This window comes from Lithohypha guttulata, assembly GCF_036872675.1.
Source record: "Lithohypha guttulata strain CCFEE 5908 chromosome Unknown scaffold_1, whole genome shotgun sequence".
Lineage (NCBI taxonomy): Eukaryota > Fungi > Ascomycota > Eurotiomycetes > Chaetothyriales > Trichomeriaceae > Lithohypha > Lithohypha guttulata.
In genome coordinates, this window is record NW_027042750.1 from 5550349 (window position 1) to 5576984 (window position 26636).

At 49.2% G+C, this 26636-nt stretch overlaps 11 protein-coding genes across 11 annotated transcripts; 5 read left to right on the forward strand and 6 right to left on the reverse strand.

The window, feature by feature from the left end:
• Positions 1-110: 110 nt before the first annotated feature.
• CYC3 (holocytochrome c synthase) lies at positions 111-1214 on the forward strand (the record flags this gene model as incomplete). Its single annotated transcript, XM_064896413.1, has 1 exon — positions 111-1214. The coding sequence occupies one exon, from the start codon at positions 111-113 to the stop codon at positions 1212-1214; it is 1104 nt and encodes a 367-aa protein (XP_064759100.1).
• Positions 1215-1847: 633 nt separating this feature from the next.
• On the reverse strand, positions 1848-3257 carry LTR64_002040 (uncharacterized protein; the record flags this gene model as incomplete). Its single annotated transcript, XM_064896414.1, has 1 exon — positions 1848-3257. The coding sequence occupies one exon, from the start codon at positions 3255-3257 to the stop codon at positions 1848-1850; it is 1410 nt and encodes a 469-aa protein (XP_064759101.1).
• A 1638-nt stretch (positions 3258-4895) lies between these two features.
• Positions 4896-5483, forward strand: LTR64_002041 (uncharacterized protein; the record flags this gene model as incomplete). Its single annotated transcript, XM_064896415.1, has 1 exon — positions 4896-5483. The coding sequence occupies one exon, from the start codon at positions 4896-4898 to the stop codon at positions 5481-5483; it is 588 nt and encodes a 195-aa protein (XP_064759102.1).
• A 3176-nt stretch (positions 5484-8659) lies between these two features.
• LTR64_002042 (uncharacterized protein) lies at positions 8660-9360 on the forward strand (the record flags this gene model as incomplete). Its single annotated transcript, XM_064896416.1, has 2 exons — positions 8660-8889; positions 8961-9360. The coding sequence occupies 2 exons, from the start codon at positions 8660-8662 to the stop codon at positions 9358-9360; spliced, it is 630 nt and encodes a 209-aa protein (XP_064759103.1).
• Positions 9361-9654: 294 nt separating this feature from the next.
• On the forward strand, positions 9655-10710 carry LTR64_002043 (uncharacterized protein; the record flags this gene model as incomplete). The annotated part of the gene is made up of 2 exons (XM_064896417.1): positions 9655-9718; positions 9776-10710. The coding sequence occupies 2 exons, from the start codon at positions 9655-9657 to the stop codon at positions 10708-10710; spliced, it is 999 nt and encodes a 332-aa protein (XP_064759104.1).
• A 2412-nt stretch (positions 10711-13122) lies between these two features.
• Positions 13123-14280, reverse strand: LTR64_002044 (uncharacterized protein; the record flags this gene model as incomplete). The annotated part of the gene is made up of 1 exon (XM_064896418.1): positions 13123-14280. The coding sequence occupies one exon, from the start codon at positions 14278-14280 to the stop codon at positions 13123-13125; it is 1158 nt and encodes a 385-aa protein (XP_064759105.1).
• A 701-nt stretch (positions 14281-14981) lies between these two features.
• Positions 14982-16914, reverse strand: CDC36 (transcriptional regulator; the record flags this gene model as incomplete). The annotated part of the gene is made up of 2 exons (XM_064896419.1): positions 14982-16333; positions 16899-16914. The coding sequence occupies 2 exons, from the start codon at positions 16912-16914 to the stop codon at positions 14982-14984; spliced, it is 1368 nt and encodes a 455-aa protein (XP_064759106.1).
• A 594-nt stretch (positions 16915-17508) lies between these two features.
• On the reverse strand, positions 17509-18105 carry ats1 (Peroxygenase 1; the record flags this gene model as incomplete). The annotated part of the gene is made up of 1 exon (XM_064896420.1): positions 17509-18105. One exon carries the CDS (start codon positions 18103-18105, stop codon positions 17509-17511), a length of 597 nt encoding a protein of 198 aa, XP_064759107.1.
• A 513-nt stretch (positions 18106-18618) lies between these two features.
• Positions 18619-20687, reverse strand: LTR64_002047 (uncharacterized protein; the record flags this gene model as incomplete). Its single annotated transcript, XM_064896421.1, has 2 exons — positions 18619-20385; positions 20436-20687. The coding sequence occupies 2 exons, from the start codon at positions 20685-20687 to the stop codon at positions 18619-18621; spliced, it is 2019 nt and encodes a 672-aa protein (XP_064759108.1).
• Positions 20688-22827: 2140 nt separating this feature from the next.
• LTR64_002048 (uncharacterized protein) lies at positions 22828-23943 on the reverse strand (the record flags this gene model as incomplete). The annotated part of the gene is made up of 3 exons (XM_064896422.1): positions 22828-22860; positions 23039-23506; positions 23554-23943. 3 exons carry the CDS (start codon positions 23941-23943, stop codon positions 22828-22830), a joined length of 891 nt encoding a protein of 296 aa, XP_064759109.1.
• Positions 23944-24767: 824 nt separating this feature from the next.
• On the forward strand, positions 24768-26165 carry DDI1 (DNA damage-inducible protein 1; the record flags this gene model as incomplete). The annotated part of the gene is made up of 1 exon (XM_064896423.1): positions 24768-26165. The coding sequence occupies one exon, from the start codon at positions 24768-24770 to the stop codon at positions 26163-26165; it is 1398 nt and encodes a 465-aa protein (XP_064759110.1).
• Between the last annotated feature and the right edge of the window lie 471 nt (positions 26166-26636).

The window sequence follows — 26636 nt, forward strand, 5'->3', positions numbered from 1 at the left end:
CAGGTGGCAGTTGCGATCCATCTGCTCCTTCCCATCTCACTTCACCTTCAACATTGACTTGACGCTCTACTGCTTCCTCAAGTCTCTAGCATATCCCATTAGCAACAGTCATGGGCTGGTTCTGGGCAGAAGGTCCGGCTAAACCATCATCGACTCCTCTCGTGGCGCCTCACCCCATACCTCAGTCCGGCGCAACCCCTCCTCCAGAATGTCCTATGCACAAACCAAATCAGCCATCGCCTCTCAGACAGCGCATAGAGGCTAACAAGAAATCTTCGACACCACCCTTACCATCTTCCGCAGCGTCGTCCTGCCCCGTCAAATCGCCATCTCAGGCGGCGAGGTATCCTACATCACCAGATGTGCCGATAGATTCTCCACAGAAAGCGCCCTCATCATGGTCAGCCACATTGAACCCACTCAACTATATGCCTACGTTTAAGAATGAACGTTCTAGTGACTCGCCTCAAAGCGTTAACCTACCACTCGAGAGGGAACTTTCAACCATTCCCAGAGGAGATTCCGACTCGAATTGGGAATATCCTTCGCCACAGCAGATGTACAATGCTATGTTGAGAAAAGGTCACACTGACACCCCAGCTGAAGATGTCGAGTCAATGGTGGCTGTGCACAACTTCCTAAACGAGGGTGCTTGGAACGAGATTGTCGAGTGGGAGAACATCTTTGCAAAAGGTCTTGGTCAAGGTTGGGAGAAGTGCAAGCGTGGAGAACAGGGTCTGGCCATGGAGCGAGCGAGACGAGAATATCTAAGAGAACTACAAGCTGAAAGAAGACGTGCTGCTGGACTACCAGAAGACAAGTCCTTGGATACAGAACAACCAAGACTGTTACGATTTCAAGGTCGACCTCAAGAACCCACTCCAAAAGCCAGGATATTACAACAACTGGCCAAAACTTTCCCCAATCGATTCGGGCAGGAGCCTCCTTTCGACAGACACGATTGGTACGTTGCGCGAAAGCAAGCAGATGGCTCGATCAAGGAAGTTCGCTATGTGATCGATTACTATGGTGGTGGCCTTCAGGCTACTGGCGAGCCTGTCTTTTACCTCGATATCCGTCCTGCGCTGGACACACCTACTGCGGCTGCTGAGAGGGTGATTCGATGGGGTTCAGATGTATGGTATACTGCCACAGGTTCAGGTATTCGCGAGCAGATCAAACAACAAGAAGCTCAAGCCAAAGCAAAGGCATAGTCGAACGGAGGACCGTAGCTGCTATCAGCACTTTTGCTTTCCTGGAACCACATCCCTATGGTCCGCATGCATCAAGCAGAACCTCTGTTCTGTTTACGTTGCAACGACTACCATGAGCGTTATCCGTATGCCGGCGCATGTTTGTGAACATTCTGTCAATATCGATGTTGGGCTGTGATGATTGTCATGTTAATGTTGACGTTGACGTTGACGTTGTATAGATACTCTCCTCTACTTTTAGTGATACATAGCAAGCGTCAATTTGTTGAGTATATGTAATGCTTTCTCTTCAGGAATGACAATTCTACGTCTTTCAACTTACTTGCACCTGTAATCGATGTATCGCCGACCCCTGGCCATCTATACACGCAGCTGAAATAAAAGGGTAGTAATGTCTAAGAGAAAAAGTGTAGAAAATGCTAGCATCGAATTCCAGCTTCGTTCACAGCATTCAATTTCTCGCTACAATTGCTAGTAGCTCTCTCGCTGAACCCGAACTCACGCTATGCTATGCTATGCTATGCTATTCTTGTATGCACAACCAAGTGTCAGTTCCATTTCCAATTCCCAATGCAAACGCTCGCAGAACACAATGTACCCAAAACAAAAGATAGTTCGTCACTCATAATCCCGTCAATGCTCCAACATAAACCTCTTCTTCTCGGGACTTCCATCCCTATTCCTAGCTTTACTAGGACTCTGCTGGTAATCTATCTGTCCCTGACCTTGACCCTGCCAACCAAGTTGCTGCGGCGTCTGATACGGCAGACCTGGCGTCATGGGGAACTGACCCATACCGTGTTGACCAGGAGGAGGCATGCCACCGTATTGTCCCGATGCAGCTCTGTAGGCCTCGTGTAGGTGTTGTTCTTGGGAGCGTCGATAGAGTGAGAATGTCGCGTTGTTGATGAGGAGTGCCAGTCCGACGATGACGACGGTGAAGACCATGGTCTTTAAGCTGATGGGCTCGACAAAGCTGTTGAAGATCTCGGCGAAAGTGTGGGCGCTTAGTCTCGCTCTTCTGACTGCGTTTGCGTCCCTGTTCATACACAGTTCCCAGTTGGAGCATGGCCCTTCGAGAGCTGGTAGTCGGTTTGCGGCGTTGCATCTGTTATCGATGTAGTGTCTGTGACAAGCTGTGATTTCCGCCAGCATCTCTTGATATGCGTCGTCGCCGGCCTTATCGACATCGGCGCGAATAGTGGCGTAGAAGGAATAGAACATGAAGAGCACGCCGCCGAAGATGACGGCGTTGAAGAAGACTTGGAGGTATTTGGCTATTATGCTAGGAGCATCGGGGTAGGTGTGAATAAAGGTAAAAAGGCTGGTCATTAGGCCGACTTCTTGTGGAGGAAGGGGCGGTAAGTCTTTCTTCTGCTTTTTTCTTGAGGTTGTCTTTTTGACGGGAGTCTGCTCGTCGTCTTCTTCGTCGGTGCTCTCTTCGGATTCTTTCCTTGCCAGGGCGAGTTGTTTCTCGAATGTTTGTGCTTGACGGCGACGTTTGTGGACTCGCTTCTCGATTGCGTGGCTGAATGGTTTCTTAATCTCGCCCTTGCCCGAGCTAGGAGGAGCCCATTTCCCGAAGAAGTTGGCAAGGGAGTTGCGCTTCTGTTTCGGTTCGAGTTTGATGGGGATAGGTGGCAGTGCTTTGCCGTCTGGGGTATCTTCCTGCTCCATCTGCAGTCGAGGCGATGATTCAGGGCCCGAAGAGAAGTCTATGTCGAAATCTTTTCTGGGCGTGGTAAAGGATGGGTTTCGGTAAGGAGAGGGAGGAGGAACAGGGTTGACTTTGCCGTTGAACAGGTATGCTTGGCCATTCGGCTGACCAAACTTCGGATAGTTGTTCTTGCCAGGAGAATTGAACGCAGCAAAGGGCCCTTGCTCGGATGTTAGAGATGGGTTTGAGAAGATGGACTTCGGATCAGTCTTACGTTTCTTGTCGTTGGCCATGGCAAACCTGGTGAAGGGAGAATTTGGGTCAATTGGACCTTGGCTGTTTTGAAACTCAAAGTCCATAGGAACTTCGTTGCCGCGAAAAGCCATGATGTGTAGTCTAGAGTTCAATATTCTTGGTGGTGAATGTACACGATGTTGCAGAACCTTGACATGCGCACATAAACAAATCTTTGCGGGCCTAGCAACACGCCCGAGCTAAAGAAACGCGTGAAACTTCTCCGCACTACAATCACGCGTCAATTCCTTTGACTGGATCACTTGCAGGCACAAATTTATTCCTTCACATTCTGTGCTTGACCGATGATGCCACAAACAGATGAAGCCGGGGAATGGTTCTCTGCCGTATACGAAGCAGTGCAGCAAATTCCGTACGGCAAGTGTACGAGCTATGGTCACATCGCTGCCCTTCTAGGCTTCCCAAAACGAGCCAGGCAGGTGGGCGTTTGTCTCAAGCACTTACCTGAGTACGATACAAGTGACCCGGAAAAGTACCAATATCACAGTCAAAATGTACCGTGGCAAAGAGTGGTCAACTCAAAGGGAGGTATTAGCCCACGAGGCGACGGTGGGCTAGGAGCAGGCAGACAAGCAGAGAGGCTCAGATCTGAGGGAGTCGAGGTTCAACAAGGTCGAGGTGCTGAAGAAGCAACGGTCGACTTTACGTCCTGTGGCTGGTTTCCTGACGAGCTGCCTGATGAGCCTGGTGACGAGTCATAGCAGGCGACATTCAGCAGGACTATTCTGCACGATTGTATCACTATCAGAGTGCTGAAAGGTTCTGGACGATAAACATGCACTGCTCTTAGACTTGATCTGCGTAAATACCAAGATCTCGTTGTTGAGCTGTCCCGAAGCGATAACTATTGCCGTGTTCATCTGGGGACCACGATCAGGTACGCCGGTACTGTACTACGTCATCAGTGCCTCCAAAGACCTGTCACATGTCTGCGCCGTTCGTTCATTCTCTCGACTCGCCATCACAAGGGCAACCACACCAGGCTCTTCTTCAAGCGAATGGTCCTGTCATCCATCAACAAATGGTCTCATCTTTCGAGGGCCTCCCACCACACTGCACACTGACTCAGTTCCAGAACAGACAGGCTGGTGAGGATGAGGAGTGCTCGGACCTCAAGTCCCGATTGGCTGATAAGAGCCCATGCTTGCCGCATTCGTTCTTCTATTGGCGTTTTCGTTGTTGCCAAACAAAGCAACGCTCGTGGTGCCTGCAGCCAGTGGAGCTCATCTCCACATCTGCTCAACTTCATAGCTTCCAGCTTCGGGCCTTCACCTCAATCTCATGCCTCGGGAAGCTTATGACGAATTCAGAGTCATCAACCCATCCTGCGCCGCCTTCACCCGCCTGATACTAGTAGCTACCAGCAAGCGCCGATGATAACGATCTCACCTGGAACTGCACTGACCCTCGACGCGTGACTCCTCATCCTGTTTTGGTCATAAGCTGCCTTGATTGACTCAACCATTCATCCTGCTTGGTCGTGATAAGTACTACCATTGTTCTACTGCCGTCTTTGTCCTGCCCACTCCTTTCCTTCTTACCATTGCTTATCTGGTCGTGCCTGCTTTCGTTGTGGCACGACATCACACAAGCAGTGTCTAGTGACTTCTACCAACTCACAACCTTGTCACGCCTTATATTACCTCAACCTATACCCTGCATATCTAACATTGACGTTTGCTCTATCAACCCCTATGATGAAGCCAGTTATGCCTGCTCTTCCAGCCTCCGACCTTCGCAGCGAGGCCAAGGCCTACAGACGTGATAAGACTCATACCACTAAGTGGGCTCGAGGTGGTCGAAACGCACCGGGCAGAACCTGCACCCACAGTGCCTCTTTCCCTGGATCCAATTGCACCGAATGCACTATTACACGACCTCTTCCTCGAGACGGGGGCCGCAACAACAGCAGCCACTTCTGGCATCGAGCTGAGCGAGCAAACGCACACGCCAATGGCCACCGCCAGGGCAGCATTGCTCGGAAAGTCCTTGACTACGATGTCACCGAAGCTACATTGAGCTCAGACACCGATAGAAGTGACGAGGATGTACCTGCCACCTCCGAGGCACCCATTCCAGCAAGCGAAGTCATGTACAGCTACGACGCCCCCAGTGGTCCTACTGCTGGTACCGATGTCCTCAGCAACGCCGTTATGCAGGCTGTCAAGAGATACGAGAACAAACAGACGGAGCAGCTGGTGAAGAATGAATACAACCTGGTCGATGGCAAGGAAGCTGAAGATGCTGATGACGAAGATGAGTTTGAAATTATTGGTCATGAAGAGTACCTCAACTAGGCGTATTCATCCTTTATCACGACACCTCGGTACAACCCCATGAATTTGTCTGCTGCTTTAGGTGTATAGGGAGTGGAGAATACTTGATTACTATATGATACCCCAGGATGTTCATTAGGGAAGGCAGAGTCTTGCTTCGGACAATCGGCAATGGACTATGGCGTCTTCTCAAGGATATGATTCGTGGACTGGGTCACGTTGCTTCTCTTGGTAACATTGGAGTCGAGCTTGCTTTGTGGTGCTAGCAACTGCTTCGTTCCTAGCTAATGTCCTGCGTAAGGAACTATTGAATACAAACAGTATCAAGTTCCTGTTTTCAACCATGCTCCTTTCTATTGGTCCTCTACTCGTGCCTGTAACATTGATACCTTGCTTCTCTTCTACGGTAGCTGCATCAGTGTGGAGTGTTGACTTTCATGTTGACACGCGTTGGAAGATCAAAGCTTGGCGAACCTTCGCGTGATTGCTCCTTCTTGGGCAGTTTTATCAATCAAATTGTCACATTGTGTAGTTCAATTGCAAATGCTTCAGTTGGACAAACCAACAAGCTTCGTGCGCGTCAATTTCTTCGACTGCACTCAAGGAAACATTTTGTGCAATTCAAGTCCACAGGAAGTGATATCCTTCACCACAGGAACTGGAAACAGCTCAACGCTTCTTCAGCAATGTCCTGGAGGCTTGCACATGAGTCCAAGCATATAACGGCTTCATGAGACCAAAGCAGACGTCGACAATGAGGTCGAACGTGTTGCTGCTGCGATGTTTAGGTGGTAAGAATGATGGAGGGATAATCATTGCCTAGGTATCGCGTACAAACAAGCCCTAAAGCCAGTGTTTCAATGCTAGAGATCCCGTACACATCAGGTGATCCCGGACGATAATTACAGGAGACACGAATATGTCGAGGGCAAGGTGAGAGGTTGTGTTTTTGACATCTGTTGACAGATCTATCAATACATACCAGCGCACTGATTCTGCTTACCTCTTTATTTGTGGCCTCACTGATACTGCTGACTAGATTCGACGTGAAACTGAAAGCCAATCGAAGTGATGTTGACGATTCTGCTTTCCACAGGATGCTTGCTATGCGAGAATTCTTCCTGCATCTTCGCTCTCATTTCAACTTGTTTTAGCAGAACCGACTACCACGTACTTGTTAGATTCCTTCCGGTCACAGCACTACCTTTCTCTACGTTTTGCTCGTTCGCCACCCTATGCTGCTTGCATGCAGCTAGCGATTTCTAGAATTCCGACTCCGACCTGGCATAAGACTAACGATGTCGAGGCGATGCTTGAACGTCGAGCTCTGGAGTCAGTGCTGCTTCTCCCTGCAGATGAGCAAATGCTGTACCAAACGTTATACGGTCCAAATGTAACAGGCGACCTTGGAAGAGCCTATCACGGTTTTTGTCGTGTCAATAGAATCATGGATGATGAAATCTTGAACGGCTATAAATGGCGTTTGCTTTCGTCGGCAGAATCCATCGTTCAGCTCTTGGAAGAAAAGTCCGCTCAAAGTCTTCGGAGCTCAGTAAAAGACCTCGGTAGGACTGAACCCATCAGTGCCGAAGTGGCTGAAGACACGACTCTCAAGAAGATTCTCGAGAATGACATGTAATTGGCTGAAACGACTTTCTTGCAGGTGTTCTGGACACATTTCGTTCGACTGGTTCGAGATATCACATTCAGTGACGAGACGAAGGATAGCATCGAAGACATGATACTTCCAGCTTCCATTGAAAGCATGTTCGATGAGCTCAATATCAATTAAGTAGGAGGACCCCCTGAATCATCTTGTAGGGTGAAAACAAGGGTAGTCCAGCTCTGACCTTTGACGACACTTGGTGGGTAGTAGCTGAATCAACGGTTCTCGATCCTTGAAGCATTTACAGTGCGATAAGATCCCCAACGAGGTCAAGATACATATCCTCGTCAGCCCGATCGCGAATGACATTTGACTGACCAGATTTTGGCGACAAAGCCTCGGTTTAGGGTACAACATTGTGATGCTCATGTCTTTAGTCTTGTGCTGAACAATCTGCCGCCAGTCCTGGTACAGATGCACAATGGCTCGACTTGTGCGACCTAAGGTCAAAGTAGAGAGACTAATGGCTCTAAGTGTTGAACAACGATGCAAACATGCAAATATTAAGTGCCAAAGATTGGAATAGGGAAAAAGAGGAAAGTAAAAAGAAGGATGAGGTTGTCTTTGACAAGCGAGCTTCCACATCATGAGGCACGCAGAGCTTGCTGACATGGATTGATCAGTACAAATGCTTGCGAGAGTGACTAATCGATACGTCAAACATTGCTATAATTACTGGCATTGAACGGAAGGTCTTGACAACAGACAGAGCGCTAGTGCGTAAATTTGTTATAGCTTAGGATAATGCAGGCGAACGTAAAGAGATTATCTCCAGATTTAGTATGGCTCAATAAAAATACCATATGCGCCGTGGATCGGTCGCACTGCCTTCATCAAGTGCTGTATTGCTTTCAGCAATACAAATCTACCGACTTGGTCATGTTACAGAGGTGCAGATGCCCTCCGTGGAGAAATTCCGCCTTCTGTAGAAGAGGCCTGTAGTCATGGATGCAGTGCATGCCAAGCTGAAACCGTTTGTATCAGATTGAGACACGTGAGTAGGACTACTAGCGAAGCCGTACTACTAATAGCTGTCTTATCTCTTGTCCAGCAGTCCTGGACGTTTTGTTTAATCTCGTGTAAGATACAATATACATTGGCACGACATGGTTTTCAGCCACCACAAAGTTCTTCCGAGCTGGACTGTCCCCCTTTCTATATCATCAACCACGGTCAAACCGAGTCAAGCTGTCTTTCTGCTTCGTCATGCACAGGCGTACTCGTACCAAACATGAAAACTTCGGCGGTGGCTACTGCGACTGACAGGTGTAATACTGGGAGTTTGATTCCTGATACCGAGCCTGCTATCTACCCTCACTCGACAGGACCACAAGACGCAGTCCCAGAGGATGATTGCTCAAGATTGCGGTTTACTGGCTGGCGCCGAGGATCTCTACTCACCGCGTTCGTCGTCCTCGCGTCACTCATCCTAAACATCTGCGTGGCAGTCTGGATTCACAATTCTGCAGAATTCTTGTCTGGCGTAGGCATACTCTTTCGGGGCGAATGCGACAAGGTCAGTCAATACAACATGTGGGCCCATATAGGCATCAACGCCATCAGCACCTTACTGCTGAGTGCCAGCAACTATGCCATGCAGTGTTTCGCAGCACCTACTCGTGCCGACATCGACCGAGCGCACCAGGTGGGCAAGTGGCTCGATATCGGTGTTCCGAGTCTGCGTAACCTTAGGCATATTCCGAGACGGAAAACGCTCCTGTGGTGGATGCTGGCCTTGTCTTCGTTACCTATCTATCTGCTGTAAGTCAAACTATCGCCTGAAAGTTCTCAATCCAGTCCCTAGGCTAAGAGTGATGAATACACGTCCGCAGTTACAATTCTGTCTTCTATATGTCACTCTCGAGCAACGATTATAATGTCTACTTTGCGGCAGAGCAGTTCATACAGGACGCGGGCAGTATACCGCCAGCTGAAATAGTCGTCGAAGCGGGTCAGTTTAGGATGGGCAAATTTGATTTTCTATTCTCCTCTGGTGGAGAGGCTATGACAGCACATATCCGAGAGCTCAAAAACGATCTCGCATCGTTCGAAAAGTTGGACAACGCACAATGTATGAGAGCGTACACGAAGGAGTATCTGGACGACCGTCGAACCTTGATATTGGTATCTAATGCATTGGAAACCAACGCTACTACCGTCCACGGCTTTCAATATTTCACGCATGAGGCAGTTGATGCTAGTATGAATGTTTACCTTCCATACGACTGGTAAGTAGTTGCCGCCTTGCATCTTTCTGGCTATCGACTGACGAGAACGAGGATCTGTGAAGGGCCAGACGTTCAGCATGGCATACCTTGTTGGGAATATATCGATGAATTTATCGCCTCGACCGCTGATCGATGGACGGTCTACGGGTACCCCGTTCAATACTGTCTCAGTGAGACCACGCAACCAGCTTGTAGCCTCAACGCTAGCTTGTCGATCGTTGCCGTCGTCGCTATTTGCAATACTATCAAGCTCCTTATCATGGTCTGGTTAGCCTTTGGTATGCGACATGCGCCCATTATGACTGTTGGAGACGCTATCACCTCATTTTCGCGAAAGCCTGATGAAACCACTGACGGCATAGGTCTGTTGTCATATGCAGATGTCACTGGTATTGTGAGACTTTGGCCACGCCATGCAGTGCAGCCAGACAAAGCCACAGACTTCCAAACCTCGACCACGAATCATGAGAAACAGTCGTGGCTCAGCGCGGCGAGTGGTGCTCGAGTAACCTGGACAGTACTATGCGTCGCCCTATCAGCCGTTGTCGCTGGTTCATTCTTGGGACTCGCTATCGATGCTATCCAAATGGCATCAGAAAGGTCACCTTTTTCTTTTGGCTTCGGGAAGGTTAATGGCATTGCCTTAGCGTCTGGAGTCTCCAACCACATTGGTGGAGGTACAGAAGCTGCAGGCACGATAACGAGTCTACTGAACATCAACGATCCGAAGACTCGCGTCCTAGGCACTGTGGTTCTGGCGAATCTGCCACAACTCATCTTCTCACTCAATTACTTCCTCATGAACGCTCTGGTCACCATCGTCTACCTTGCCAAAGAGTGGAACAGCTATTCGGTTCGCCGCAAACCATTGCGAGTATCATCACCTCAGGGTGTCCAAAGGAGCACATATTTTCTGTCACTCCCATATCGCGTCGCCGTCCCACTCATGATCATCTCAGGAGTAATGCATTGGCTGATCTCGCAAAGTGTCTTCCTTGCGGTTGTCGCACGTTACGATCCTTACGGCAATTTGGGCGATCCAGCGCAAGTGTCCACGCTCGGCTTCTCTCCTTTACCAATGGTGATAACCCTTGGTACCGGCATCCTGCTCCTGCTCAGTATTCTGACTCTCGGTCTTTGGAGGTTTAAAAGTGTAATGCCTGTAGCGAGCAGCTGTAGCGCGGCTATTGCTGCTGCATGTCATGGACCCACGGGGGAGACGGGTGCCTTTTTGAAGCCTGTGGTCTGGGGCCCTTTGCCGTCTTCTAACAGCGATTCGATGGCCGGTAACCATTATGGTTTCACTAGTGGAGCAATGAAAAGCTTACAAGGAGAAGGAAGACACAAAAAGTAGTCGTTATCATCGCACACGAGCGCAACACTTGCTCTGCCACACTAACATAGCTAGTTTTTCGACCATAAACCATTGCATGCACCAGAGATCGCAATTCGAACAAGGCCGTTGAGGCCTCTTTAAGCTCGGCCTCTACCTGGCTAACAAAAGTGCGCTGCTATCATCAGACGGTCAGAACGTTATTTCAGACTAGCCATTTTACCACCGGCGAGTCAATGCAACACATCTCCTCGAGCGCACGAAACGCGACGTGGTCAAGGTGTGTCGTAGGGAAAATTTTCGTAAGTGAAGCAATTCGGAGATGCTGTACTTCCTCGACATCCGTCGATAACTGGAACTGAAGGCCAATTCTCGCCCCAGAATCATTGTGTAGGCGCACCTTGAGTAGCAGTTGACAGGTCGTCTCTCACGTTCAAAGCAGCAGCCTGCAACGGTGTGTTGACGAATATCCTCACGGGAATGTGAAAGGCAGAATAGAGGCGATATTGTGTTGGGAGAAGAGGTCTATATGACTCAGATCTCAAATCGGCGGGACATTGTACACAGCAGATGCTCCCACGCTGAAGCCTTCATTAAGCATATCCATACCACCCATCCCTTGCCCATACCGATTACCCCTCATATATTCATTCATCCTGGCCACTCTTTGGGGCAATTCAGAATGAGGGACGAGACTCTGCTCAGATAACTCAATTTGGCCACCAACAGACTCGTCATAAACAACGTCCTTGCTCTTGCTTGCTTCCACAACATAGTCGATCCTACGCTGCAGAAGGGTTTCGAACCAGGTGGCAAGCTCAGCTGACGCACGCAGTATATCGCCAAGTACGATATGAGCATATTGCGACATCTTGCCCAGGTATGCTTGCTTTGTCAATGGATGAAGCAGAACAACTCCTTGAATATCGTCTGTGCTCCGAAGAGCAGGAGGTAGTCGTGCTAGAATAGATCGTGTCCAGTCAAGATGGTATTGATGATGCAGCGAAATTGCTTGTTGGAGAGCATCGAGCCACTGCAATAATTCGCATAGAGGTCGGCGGGGAGGGTGTTGTCGGACTAGATCAGGAAACCATCGATCTGGTAGAATGACTCGAAAGATAATCTGTATGGTCACAAAGTAAGCTAGCACAACTTGGCTTATAGCACTATTTTGTCGTGTGAGTGCCCTCAAATGTCGGCTAGCAAAGTGGTGCCAGAGACCATATAGATCTATGCCTGCCAGGACACCAGTACAAGCGCCTTCGTGAAAGGTATCCAGAATCATCCGGACAGAGGAAAACAAGGCGTACTCCGCAGGATCAACAACGCTGGTTTCTAGGATGTCAAATGTATCGGTAGCTTCGTCAATGAGATCTTGGTAGATGACTTCGCGCAAGATAGGCGCGGTGGCAGTTTCCAGCTTTGCTTGTGTTCGGCGTAGTGAGATATCGAAAGTCGTAGGCAGATTGTGTTGCCTGACATGATCCGTTAGTAACGCGCAGCCTCCCACCATGACAAGGTAGTCGTCCATGCCATCGAGCATATAGCTAGCCTGAAAAGCAAGGGCGTAGCAAGTCGACAAAGCTGCATCTGTATCGTGGATTGACCATGAATCAGACCGAGCAAGAAGTTCTTCTAGCCCACGAAGAGCCGGACCTCGAAGAGAAACAGCCTGGTTGTGTGAACTTTGACAGCTCGTCAGGCACGACAAATGAGAAGCACCAAGCGACAGGATAGCACTCATGAGAAATGGGTGCTGCTGTGCCCGTTGCGGAATCGTCCTTGTCCAGACATCATGGTTGCCAATAGGTAGTGGTGGAGGACAAAACACCAAGAAGTGGTGCAGAGCTTGCATATCCTGCCATGAGAATTGATACGCTTGTGGATCAGCCAGCTTGATGGTGCTGGACAGTGATACGTTCACAGTCTTCTTTTTCACAGGCATGAACCTCTCAGGAAACTCGCACGATAAACGCTTGTTGTAGCAGTTGCTACAGCAAGGTCGATGCTCGTCGCATCGTAGTCTTCGCGCTTTGCAAGAATAGCAACCGTTTCGCGACTTGCGGTGAACGCGACGTGTCAAGTTAGGTGGTAGTGTCCTGTTCTTGACTGTGCCGCTTACTCTCTGCTGACCATCTTGAGCTTGACTTTTGTACTGATCTAGACGTTGCGTATCGACGCTCATGCTAGTCACAGTCACGAGCAACAACAATGTTGAACGTTTCGTTTACCGCGATTCATTTGAATATCGCAAGTCAGAGGTTGCGGTTAGAGGTTTACGAATGCAGTAAAGATTAGCTAGGCAACCCATAGAGCCGAGGCGCGGTGTGCTCGAGTATTGTCTTGGCTCGAGCAAGGATTGTTGTCGCTCACTGTTCAGGAAGCGACGAGGAAACTAGCTGCAACTCTTGATACTGCAGTCCCAGAGCATGATCAGCTTAAGTATTCGTCTTCAAAGAATCCCTCATCCGTGTCGTTATCATCAACAATCTCAATCTTCGAACCAAGAGCTTCCTGGCCTTCCCGGATCATATCCTGAAGTTGTGAATTCAGACGTCTGATACTCTCATCTTGCCTCTTGACTTCACGTCTCTTCTTTCGTTGATAATGTTCGATTTCTGGGGAAGCAGGAGACTGCTGATCAAACGTAGATACCTGTCTCAAGGTAGGTGAGACAAGCGCAGCGCTGGAACGCTTCTGTCCGTTATGAGGTCTGACGTTGGCAGAAGCGCTTGTTCTAGATCTTGATGGTGCGTAAGATGCAGTGGGACTCCTGACTGGTTGCACAGGCTGGAAAGAATCGTATCGACTTGAACCAGCTACAGAGGCTTTCGACCTCTTTCTCGCTGGGCTAAGATCCTCTTGTGAAGTATTGTGTTCCAAGAAGACCCAGTCGTCCTTGACAACTGAGTCGGTTGATCCATACTCAACAAATTTTGTCGGCGTCGTTATCGATGTTTTAACCTGTATTGGTAAAGCCTCATGCTGTTCAAGGGATTTCCTATTTCGAGGGACCGTTCCAGGAAGATTTTTGATTCGCCTCTTCGACAGATAGTCATCCTTCTCTTCTTCAGGACTATGCCTCGTAATGACCTCAGCATAGTTGGTGTAAGCCTCTCCACCTCCTGCTTGAAAACCTGAAAAGGTAGTGTTCCAACAAAAATTGAATATTGTCCCCAATACACCTCCAGTCAAAGCCCAGGCAGTACCTCGTAAATTCCAGCTCTTTTTCTTCGGCGGAGGCTCCACAGACTTTTTTTCCTCATTCAAGATCTCGTCTGATGTCCTCCACGAAAGTCTCGGTGACCATGGCTTCGCGAACCTCGACTGCCTATAATCGCGCTCTGCATCTGCTTCCCGCATGCGTTCCAGCCTCTGCTCACGCAAAGCCCCAGGCGTGTCCATGCCTCCCCACAGTCGATATTCTGAATTTGCCAATGGTGAAGGTGAAAGAGCATTCAAGCTTGTAACCGAAGCATTGAAATCGTACACACCCGACGCACGTGGTGTTCTGTTGTCGGCGAAGTGGTGTGAAGCCACTCTCGGCCGCTTCCTGCTGACCATGGTCGGATTGGGACCTGAATAGATCATGTTGTCGATCTCGGATCTGGTGACTTGGCTGTGGACATTAAAACATGAAATGGTTGAGTTATGCGCAGCTGGGCAGAACATGGCTGCCGTGGTTTGGTGGAGAAGCAGGGCAGATGTGCCGTTATTGAGCATGCTGCGGGGCCAAAACAATGGATGTTTATGTGATAACAATTACGAATGCTTTCAACAATATCACTGATATTACACAGTATCAAGGATGAGAACTACGTGTATCTCGCTGTCGGCATTCTGCCTACAGTTGTTCGACCTATTTGAGCAACGGCTATTTGCTTGAGCCATGCCCCCTGCGTACGAGGGAAATCGTGACGATTGGTAGGGGTTGGCCCACCAACCTGTAACGCTCCCTGCATTCTGCGTGAAGGCCTGCGTGATTACTCTTCGTTTCATGCTCAATCTGCTGGCTACCAAATGTTGGTCTATGACATGTTTACAATTGGACTGACGGCGAAGCATTATTGAAGGCCAGTAGAATTGTTGTGATTTGCCTATGTTTGATCAGTCTGTCTTAACGACGCGAGGCGTTCACACTCTCTAATCTTTCTTTTCCACTCCTCCTTGGCTCTTCTATCCCATTCCTCCTGGGCTGCTCTTGCCGCAGCATTCGCAGCACAGGCAGGATCTTCTGGTTCGAATCTTTTGACAGCATTGGAAAGTTCCATACTGCCCAGTCGCTGATCCTTCTAGAATCTGCCGCCTAAAGCAGCCATTCTCTCGAGTCCAGGCACAGCGTTGAAAGGGCCAGTACCACTCCCGCCGTTCATGACTCCCACAGGACCGAACCCGCCTTGAAAGAGACCAGGCATAGCTAAACTACGACCTCCGCTCAGGTGATCATCAAGATCCTCGTATCGCAGGATGTACATCTTCCTGATTCGTTTCCAATTTCGATAGTCCCACCAGATGTAGTAGCCCTGCTCACACACGTCCTTCTCCAGTATTTGAGGATTCTGTGTCGTGTCATCTCTGGTCAACCACATCTTTTCCTTCATGTGAAAGCGCCATTTCCGAGACATCAGCTCAGTCGCCACTTCCTCCTGGATGATGTCCTTGGGACTCGTGTAGAAAATGTAGAACAACGTGTCTTCAGTAAAACCACTTATCCTCTGCTGGATCGGAGCTACATTCTGCACGATGTAGCAATCGGGTATCGTGTAATCGGTATCTAGTGGTCGAGGTGGGAAGGCGTTGGGTGGTGCAAAAGGTCCTGTATACGTCCGCAGTAACGGTTGACCCGATGCTGAGTAGTGCTCGAATGCAGCCTGGTCTTGTTGCCGCGTCAATGCTTTGAACTCAGCTCCTGGCCCTTCGTGAAGTGCTTGCCAGCCTGCCATGCCCCATTTATCCTTTTCTGACAACCCACTGAGCAGTGACTCCATCGTCTGGTCCTGTTGTGTTATTGGGGACATTGGTTCGGGGCCAGCGAACATATCTTTCGGTCTACCTTGTCCCTGTATCGCTGATGTGGGTGATTGACTCTTTTGGTCACCGTTCGTACGCTCTTGTCCTATGCTTCCGTTCACCATTTGGGATGTTGGAGTCTTTCTGGATTGTATGGTGCTGTCAGGAGACATGCCATCTATAGGTGCTAACCCTGGCGGTGCCCCTCTCGGTAGCTGAAACCTCGATGATGGTTGATCTATTGGGGAGGAGAACTCGCTGCCATAATTCTGGTCACGTTGGGAGGATATCGGTGGTTGTCTTTGCTGGATGTTTCGAGAACTCTGTGGCTGCGATGGTTCGCGTGCCGCTGGAGGTCCTGAATGCCATTGACTAGATGGAGCTCCTGGGGCTTGTGCTTGCACACTACCACCAGCTAGACTTGGAAAGGAGGAAGAGGAAAGGTCGAGAGGTTGGTTATTCGAGCGAGGATTCATGGCTTGAGCCCAGCTACTGGCAGCATCATTCGGCTGTGGTAATGGTTGAGAGGTATTTGAGCCCCAAGCTCCGGATTTGCTTGTTATCAGCCTGCTACCGGGAGTGGTGTTGCGAGGTTGAGTAGTGTTTGTCAGGTTCCGTAAGGGTTGACCTGGTCCTGCGCACGACAACGTGTCAGCATCAACGTGAAACAATCCAACAATAAGCAATATGACCAGTAAGACTGAATGAGTGGAATGATGTGTGAGGTCCAAATGGCTGATATTTGCAACATTCCTGCTTGAAGAACACGTCTAGCGTAAAAGCGTTACCAACGACCTGGCCGAGCTTGCACCAGAGCCGGTATTGGTCTGGCAATTGCGATCCAGGACGTGGGTTCAGGACAGCTTCTGTTGGACTGGTAGTATGTCTGAATTGCGCTTGCCCGTTGCGCTTCCAAAATCTTTAACGTGCTGAGACAATCCCATATTGCGCTGCAGTTCCATGCCAGAGCTTGTGCAGTCAACCATTCCAGGTTGTTATCAAAATCAAGACCCGATAGAATGTCCTTGATCGCTTTTCCTCAATCTTTTCCCATGGTTCCTGATTTCTTGTCCAAGCATGCTAGCGATCCACTGATTTGGTGGGTTGATCCGTGTTTGTTTCCGCGCATTGAACCAGATGTGTTCTCAAGATATTCGAGAGGAGCGTAGACGAAGCAGGATCGAATTAACGAGGCTTACCTTGTTGACGATTCATGGTGTGAGAAAGAGTACTACAGCGCGGAAGAGCGAGTAGTTCAGCTCAGCATCAGTGTATCTAGCGACGACTTTGTGGAAATGGTGGTTCTGTGGATCAAGGTCTGTGATCTGTACCAAAGTTGGACTTCTGTTGCTGCAACTGCACAGCCGCTGCGGCACAGGGCCTTCGGCCAAGAATAATCCGGCGCCGGCAAGCTATCAATAACTTGAACCTTGTTAAACGCGTAGCACATCTCAAATCCTTCCTATCTCTTACATTGTTGAAGCTGCTCTCTGTATATGCGGACGTCGTTTGTCAATCGCGCGTTCTCATTGTTCAAGAGTGGGCGCTGCCAGAATTCCATACAAGAGTTCGACTCAATCAGTCGAGAAACAACATGTATTGCTTGCTCACGCGACACTATAACATGGCAGAATCCTATCTTGAGCTATCTTTCAACAAGATATTGCTGCTCGCATTGGCCTACCTGTAATACCGAACCATATTGGGAGCACACCAATCTACGATCTGCTCAAAAAAGTTGTCGCTTCTGGATGTCTGCTCACTCTTTTGATCACCTCACCTTGACTCCTACATAAACTCAACACACCCTCAAACCTTCCCACTCTCCGCCAACTTGCCCAAAGCCTGCCCCGTCACCCTCATTCCCTCCCACTCCTCCCTCGTCGACACAGCACCAATAACCTCACTCTCATAAAAGTCAATACTCGGCTTATTCCACTTCAACACACTCCATTCCAACCGTCCATAATCATTCGCAACACACTCCCTCGCCAACGCTTGCAACAGCGCCTTCCCAAACCCTTTCTTCCGATACTGCGGTCTCACAAACAGATCCTCGAGGAAAATCCCCGGCTTAGCCAGCCAAGTCGAGTAGTTGTTGAAGAAGAGCGCCATCCCAGCTACTGCCTCTTTCCCACCCTGTGACGCGTCATCACCATTATTGTTACTGCTGTCACCCGTCCTCGGCACGATAAGCAACGTCTTCGCAGCCCCAGGCTTATTCCGCACTTTCTCGGCCGACGACGTCGGAAACGAAAGCGTATTGAATAGTTTTTCCTCCGTGGCCAGGACTTCGTGAAGTGCTCGTTCGTACGACGCGAGTTCCTGGATCATTCGTAGAATTTCCGGGATGTCTTGTTCCGTTGCGTAGCGGATTGTGTAATTTGGTGTGGTTACTTCTGCCATGCTGTATTTATTTTTCGTCCGGAAGTGTTTCGGAGTTGAAGGTGTCAAATATGCCAAGTTTTTCAATTCGACGACGAAGCGGCAAGGATGAGAATGAGCTAGATTTGAGCAAAGTGATCGATTTACTAAGACGCGGATGGTGGCAACGTATCTATGCTAGCAGAGTAGACCGATCCAAATGTTGTCAAAGGACAGCCCTGTCTCAACTGTGGACGTATAGGCAAGATAAAGCGGGCTTAGTAACATACAGGAAACGCTCTGCGAAAAAAGTTAGTTTTTGTCGAAAGGCGTGAAATCCGCTCCTCCGCTGTTTATTACTTCCTTCAATGCTTAACCCTCAGTGCATAGTAAAGACTTGAGGGACGCGCATTACGTGCAGTCATCCGAAGCATGCATTCCCAATCCGATAAACATAACTTCTGAACTTCGAGACAGTTTACTACTCATGTCCAGGAGCATAACTATGATCGCCCGCTTGCTTGTGTGAACATTGACGAAAACAGAAGGATAGCCTCATATCCTACGCCTAGGTCCTGTTGGCTCGAAAAAGTGTGCGACGGTGGGCCATTTCTTCTCGAGTCCACGCTTTCCTTGACCTTCACTTCCGACGACATCACCGCCATAAGTAAAGTATCCTTGCAACTCGCTCTGTGCCCCATTACTGCCCTTGGTAATATCACCAGCGTTGCCAAAGACCCAAATGGTCTGCTGACCCATTATAACGTGCTGCAAGATGTGACAGTGCATCGACCAGACACCAACATTGGCCTTGGTGATTCTGACACGCCACGCCCGCCAACCATTGACTGAATACGGCCTACCACCTGGTGCAGGTGCAGGAAGGATGGTGGTATCCCGTAGTGTACCCTTCCACCCAGATTCTGCGAGCTTGACATTGTTTGCGTCAGGGTCATAGGTACCTGGACCAGACCCGATGTCGAAGTATGGCCCTCCATGTGCATGCAGGGGATGGATACCATACTTGCCCGTATCAGATGCTTCGTTCTGCCACACAATTTCCAGCACTTCTCCAATTCGCGCCGGCCAAGCCTGCAGTACTGGATCAATTCCACCGTTGGCCATTGCACGCTCATAGTCTGGTGCTCCAGCTTGGCCGTGCCTGTAAATGTCGATAAGGTACGGTGTAGGGTAGCTTGGTCCAGATGGCTGAGCATCAAACCATGAATATCCTTCCCCAGCAGCTGGATCTTGTCCAGGCAATGAGCCAAGATAGACTGTCCGACCTGATTGTTTCTTGCTAGCCAGCTGAGTCCAGCCCACGACGATGCGGCGCGTGACCTCAGACGAATCGATAGGCTCCAAATAACATGGTAGCTGTAGGTTCACCAAAGCATATTCAAGCCAGTCTGGTGAGTAGGGAACTTCGAGTGGAGGATTGATGGGGATGTAGGCAATGTCGTCATATTTCAGTGTCGCATTGGACGGTGTTTGCTGGTCGACATCGATCTGCGTCGGTACCGGTACAGGACTAACAGAGCTTGGAGCCTGCACAGGCGCCCAGGTATATGTTGCTTGGTCACGTCGGGCTTTTGGTGGTCCTCTGGCGGTAGTGGTCTGGTAGTTAAGGATAGCATAGGCTCTTTGAACACTGCCTGCTTCGCGCGTCTCGAACTGAACCCAAAACTGGTTGTTGCCCATCTTATCGAGTTCAGCCTGTGATTTTGTCGTCAAAAGCGCATCGAATCGTTGACCAGTCTGAACTTGAATGTGGTCGGTCGTGTATTTTTGAGTGTAGTAGCTATCAGCTGCGATGATGTCCAGCGACGTATGATGGTCGATGGCAAAGGTAACCATTGAGATGGCTGTGGCACCAATCACCCTCAGACGGTAAGTGGTGCCAGGTTGTACGTTGATAATGTGTGGTTGGCACGACTTGTCCGGCGTCATGTTCTCGACTGTCGGGGCTATACCACTCTGGCCGTTGATTAGAAGGGCGGCCGGGTCACCAGTCCATCGATGCGGCGAAGACGTAAGCATAGTCTCCAGCTCGTGGTCATCCTTAGGGTAGAAGTCGCCGATATGAAGGATGATCTCGTCGTCGTATTGGTATGGAGGTGCAACAGGGTCTTTGACGATGAGGACACCGTTAGCTGTGATGGCTTGGAAACCAACATGGGTATGGTAGAAGTATGTGCCAGCTTCCGAGTTATCAGGGTGAAGCTCGTAGTCGAAAAAGTGTCCAGGAGGTATCGGCCATTGCGAGGCTAGTGGTGTTCCGTCGGCAAATGGAGAGGTCGATTGGGTTAAGCCATGCCAGTGCTGTACGTTGTTAATCATGTTCCTATGGAAAGCATCAAGTTCTTTCTTACCATGGTAGTATTGACGTCCGCGTCATTGTAGACTCTGACCCACGTTGTCACATCAGTTTCCAGATAGATGGGCGGTCCAGGATACGTGCCATTTACAACAACACTTAGACGAGGTTCGCAACTTTGTAGAATGGTGGTCAACCCCACACGGAGGACTATGTCTGGAATAAAACTCTCGTCATGCTTGATCAGCCTGGTCGCACTGGTCGAGGCTATTAAATAGTAGAGTATTGATAATTGAAAGAATAGCATGCTGTAGTAGCTGTTTGACTAACAATATTAAGGCTAGTCTTGATGAGTGAGGGAATGGACGTGTATTGATAGACGATCGATGGGATGTGAGAAAAAGAGTGTGTATGTGTGAGGTGGTGTAGCGATATATGCCGTGACTAGTCGCAACTTCCCAGAGATAGATTCGCAAAACTGTGCTTTGCCATTTTAGGTGCTCCCGCGGGCTTGCATGCGTGCCATATTGTCTTGAAGCTCGGAAGTTTTATTGCAGAAGATATTGAGATTAGCACAGCCCTTTTCGCTGACTCGCACGTTGTACCAATAGCCGTTGGTCTTTCATGGCGAAAGCTTCCGATACAATACTGCTGTCATGTAGTCAAAGAAAGCTGGCTCGAGCAACAACAGACTGATTCGTATGGTCTAAGCTCGGGTGTAAGCAGAGGCAAGCTTGAGCAAAATTTCGTCAAGGAAGCTACCCTACTGGCGAGGCTGCAGAGACTGGAGCCAGTGAAAGATGTGTCTACGCGAGTGAGCAGCGTACATTCGATGCGGTGAGTCCACATTATACTGATCTGATGATGTACTGGTGCTATTCTTGGTGACACGAGACATCGTCTCCATACTCGCTGGATACGTAGGAAGGAATGATGCAGAGCTCCGATGCTCCAACGGTGTGACACAGAGCGTCACGGGTCAAGACCAGACGAACTAGCACCTCCAAGGAATGCGAGTTCATTCAAAGTAGGAGGCAATGCTTTTCGAGTCGCGTCCTTGATGAGTGATTGGAATACGCTGATTCCAACTTCGACAGAACGGGAGAAGTGCTGACTGCAGTGGGGTTCAGATCTGCTGGCTCCTCGATTCCGATGATGGTTCCACTTACGGAGGTTCCCTCCGTGGCTGTACTATAAGTAGTCACGGTACGAGTACTGTAGTGATGCAAATGAACCAGTTTGACCTGCTCTGCGGTAACGCGGAACAATACATGACCTACGATGTAAGGACTTGGTTGCGCGTGTAGGTATACGCTTAACACAACGTCCAAGATCAGATACCTACATAGTCCCCCACTTGTATATTGTCTTCTCGCTATGGGGATTCCACTCGGCAATATGTACTCTAAAATGTCCAAGCTTCAAGCCTGAAGCTTAGCTTATTGCCAACCTTGTTCAGTGATGTACAAGATTTGTCTGTCTTGTTGTAGCAGGATCCAGGCTCCTCAAGGTATATTCAAGCACATCAACACGACGATGGACACATTTGGGACTTTTGAAGACAACGCTACAAGGTCTCGTACGATGCTCTACAAGCGCGCACTCTATTGTTCTCGCGCTGGCGTGATGGGTTTTCAGCTCTGTATCCTTTTTACATATCGTAAGCACTAACCTACACGAGTCTTACCATCGCTTTTGCGAGTGACACGTTTTGACGATCATGTGGACTGAAAATCGCGTCTCCGGATTTCACACTTTCGGTACTGCAGTGGCCAGTCTGCCTTGCAGAGCATTATGGAGGGAACACGGATACTATTGTGCTGCTCCAAGCACGCAGCCTTTCGACGTGATGGACTTTGTGCACGTCGCTAGACACCTGGGGTCGAAAAGCGGATGGTATTGATAGAGAGCCTCAAGATCGTCTCCGGAGCCTACCAGTGGTTTCGGAAACAGCAATCGGCGCCCAAAGTCAGGGCACATCGGAGGAGATAGATAGGGAACAAAACAATACGACTCATTGGAATTGCGAGAAAGGTTCATGAGTATAGTTCACAGATCTGCGTATCAATTGTTTCGTGTTGTTCGTGGTTACGTAGTGTCGCAGATGCGACAGCCAGTCCTAGTCTCGACAACGACGTTAGACAACAAGCAGAACGACAGCAATACCTTGCAGCCTCTGTACAACACCGATGCCGCTTCATCCTTGGACAGTCCGCGAAGACTGCTATCACGCCCGAAGCAGTGCGAGATGCTTCCGCTTGAAGCGGAGCGATAGCCGTCATTCTCATGCTTTGTGGAGAGGACTAATATTCCACGACTTGTTGACATGCCGAGTGGGTTGCTGACGTGCGTCACAACGCATGTCTCAGCTTAAGTCGCATTGATCTGTGGCCACGGTCAAGTGGTCTTTCACGGCAGGTTCTGTTTTCACAGATTTTGCTGTACAACTAGTCGTCTTGCAGGTCGGAAAACTCGAGAATCTACGAAAGTGTTAGCCAGGAGCTCAGAAATGCATCGGATAGTGCTATTCGTGGAAACATGCAGGCACAATGCAGAGAAGTTGGATGCAAGGTGGTGTAGGAATGGAGCGCAGAAACTGCGACCACACTCTGTGTCGTGATCCGCGCACACGAGACTGTAGACATAAGGTTAACTTACCATGTTGTTCCAGTTTGCAGCTCCAAAGGTACACTGACTTGGCCCCATATCATCGAAACCGAATCTGCCATAGAACTTCTTCATCTCGTCATGCGCGAGAAGGGCCAGTCGATCGGCGATCTTTGCATCCTTGATGCGTTGAATATAGGAGCGTAACAAAACGCTGCCGATGCCCATAGATTGATACTCCGAACGCACCGCAAGAGAATGTATACAAATAGTAGCACCATTCTCCTGATGACCAAGTGGTTCTTTGTTACCGGACGTAGACAAGGTCCTCTTGTCTGTCTTCCAGTCTTTGGGATAGTCCATAGATGCATCAGTAACAGATGGTGCTTGAGTTCTGGTCGCAACAATGATGGCGATCAATTTCCGTTTTTCATCGGAACCTTCTTCCATCTCGGCCTTTGTGGGTTGAGTAAAGATACCAAGGGACAGCTCAGGACAACGCGACAACCTGTATTCAAACTAGACCACCATCAGTACACTGAATTTTCTTCGCTCTTCAACATTACCTTTTCTCTGCTTGCCCTTTCTTGCTCCGGGAAAGCATCATGTTCAACTTCAACACATTCGTCCACGTTCGCAATTGTCAAGACTTGGTTTTCTGGATGAAGCTTGTCGTATTTGTGCGACGAGCCACGTCTCCGTTGACCTAAACGACCAGCGAGCATACCGAAAATCGGGTGATGCGCCATTCCTTGCTCATCGTCGTCACTATCGTCCTCAACGTCTCTAAGATCGTTATCAAAACGGGTCAATTGCAGGTCGTCCTTGTTTGCGTTTGCCTTGTTGTCCGTGTTTGCTGCAGTCTCGGCGTCCTCGTGACTAACAGTTTCAAATTCGTCTTCTGCCTGCTGTCTTGAATCCGTGTTGTCATCGGCTTTATTCTCCGCGGAGCTCATGACGCTCGGTGCCAATAGCTCGTCTGCAATACAGACGCGTTGACTTGTTGAGCGAACGTGCCTGGTAGCAAATATAAATTGTGATTGTTCCTAAAGTTTTGGGGTTCAGGCAACTTTGGCAAGAACGAGTCGTGCGACAGTGCCAAAAAGCGTCCGCCTTTCTTTGCTCGGAACAAGATCTCCACAGATCTTGCCGGCCAATCGAATGGTGGTCTTTCTTCGGGCGCCTCAATACGAATTGCCACTTGTGCCGGTGCAGTATCGAGAGTACTTTTCATGCAAACCGTTCCTCTCCGAATCCACGATAACAGATAAGCTACTCAGGTACTATTGCCCGAGATTCACGTTCTCCGGATCGGTCTCAAATAACTAAATTTCAAGCAGTTCTAGTCTGGCTAAATATATGTACTTCCACTCAGACAATCTATTCGTATCACTTCTCATCTGTGTTTGCCAGCTGGTTAGACTCTGCTCAAGATGCAGAGGTTGCAGCCATGGACTTTCGAAGACGGAATTGAGTGTAAGGCTCACAGGCAACTCTGCCTTAGCGCGAGATTGCTCTCAGGCGCGTCATCATGGCCGGTTGGTGACTTCGCGTTTTGAGAAAGTGCAAGTGCCACAAGCATTTATTCACCACGCTTGCTAAGTAAGCATCTTGTAGTCGACCTTCTGTAGACTTTGAAGGCTTTCCGCAACCGTCTACGACCTGTGCCCTGACCGTTTCTCGGTTCTGCCTCATCTACCATCCTTGTATTACCTGATCGTTGAGACAGCGGATATCGATTGAGGTTCGTTTTAGGAGGAACAGAACGCAATCAGCCAATATGCGCATTTCGGTGTCCGTAGCACAGTCAGATGTGCAGATCTCACAGGATTTCATCACCCTCGAAGTCATTGAAGACATGTCCTTAGACACTGTGAAGGGGTTCATCGAAGACGAAATTAGAATACCACCGCAGGCCCAACACTTCATTCACAATGGGCAACCAGTCTTGAACACATCACAGGCGCTTACTGCCATAGGCATAACTGAAGGAGATGTGCTGAGCCTTATCATCAGAACGGTAGCTCCACAGCCGCAAGACAGATCACAGAACAACCAACGCGCAGGAGGACAACGACGGCCAGCGCAAGCAAACGCAATGCCTGACTCAGAAACCCTGAGATTACAAATACTGAACGATCAAGGACTATTAGCACAGGTACGAGAAAGAGATTCCGAGTTGGCAAGCGCCGTGAACGATTCAGGTCGATTCAGAGAAGTCTTTCAACGACGGCAGGAGGCGCAAGCAGATCAGCAAAGAGACAAGGAGGAAATGATGGCTTTGTTGGATGCAGACCCCTTCAATGCAGATGCCCAAACGAAGATCGAGGAGATCATCCGGCAAGAAAGAGTGATGGAGAACATGAGAAAAGCCCTTGAAGAAAACCCAGAGTCTTTTGGCAGAGTTGTGATGCTCTACATCGACGTCACTGTCAACAACACTCCCATTAAGGCTTTTGTCGATTCAGGAGCTCAGACCACAATCATGAGTCCTGAAGCTGCAGAAAAGTGTGGCATTATGAGACTGATAGATCGAAGATATGGTGGTATTGCTAGGGGCGTCGGAACTGCAAAGATTCTGGGCCGAGTTCATTCAGCTGATATCCAAATTGGTCAATACAACCTGGCCAGTAGTTTTACCGTGATGGAAGGCAAAGGAGTGGATCTACTGTTAGGCCTAGATATGCTCAAACGACATCAGATGCTCATCGACCTCAAGGACAATGTTTTGCGAATACAGAGCGATGCCATTCCTTTCTTGTCCGAGAACGAAACACCGAAAGGATTGGACGAAGCAATGGACGAAGAACCCACAGTCAAGGGCCCGGGCAATACCGAAATTGGAGCAAAGACTGGCACAGTCAAGCCTGCGGGTGAGTCTTCCTCTGCTCCGGCAGCTCAGTCGTCTGCGTCAGGTCCCTCAGGAATCAGGATACATCCTCAAGGGTCAGCAGGAAACGTCTTCAGCAATCCTCAACGGCCACAGTCACAGCCTCGCGCACAACCACAAACACAAACACAACAAGCTATACGCCCTAATACCAATGCCCTTCCAGCAGGCGTGACGGAACAGTCAGTAGCACAGATCACAGATCTTGGGTTTCCAAGGCAGGAGGCTGTGATGGCTTTGCAGCAGGCTGGTGGCAATGTTGAGCTGGCGATTAGCTTACTCCTCTAGCCGAGCAGGTCGTTCGTACGTTCATGATTGCGGCAAGGGTAAATCAAAGCAGGACAGTCCCTATGAGAACGGCTGAAGATGGAAGGAGTTTTGAAGGCAATGAAGCAACGCAGCAATATTCGCAGAACACGTTCATAGCGAGCATGGGGTGGTTACTGCATACCACACAATGGTACGCTGGCAGTTCCATCACATTGTATTTTATTACCCTACTTTTCGGGCTGAGAAAATAGAAATCTCATGTGTAGTCACTCTCAACAAGGCTCGAGTGGAATGTGTCTCATACAGTATTGACCTTTGTAGCTGAGAGCCAATGGCCGGATTGCTCCAAGTTCTTGGTAGACTTTCGCAGGGGTTTGAGTAACCCTAACTCTAGCGTTAACTGCGGCTGCACCACGGGCTAGCAAAAAAAGGCCCGGTATACTGTACTTATGCTCATATCATATTTCCTCAACCACACATAAACATTTC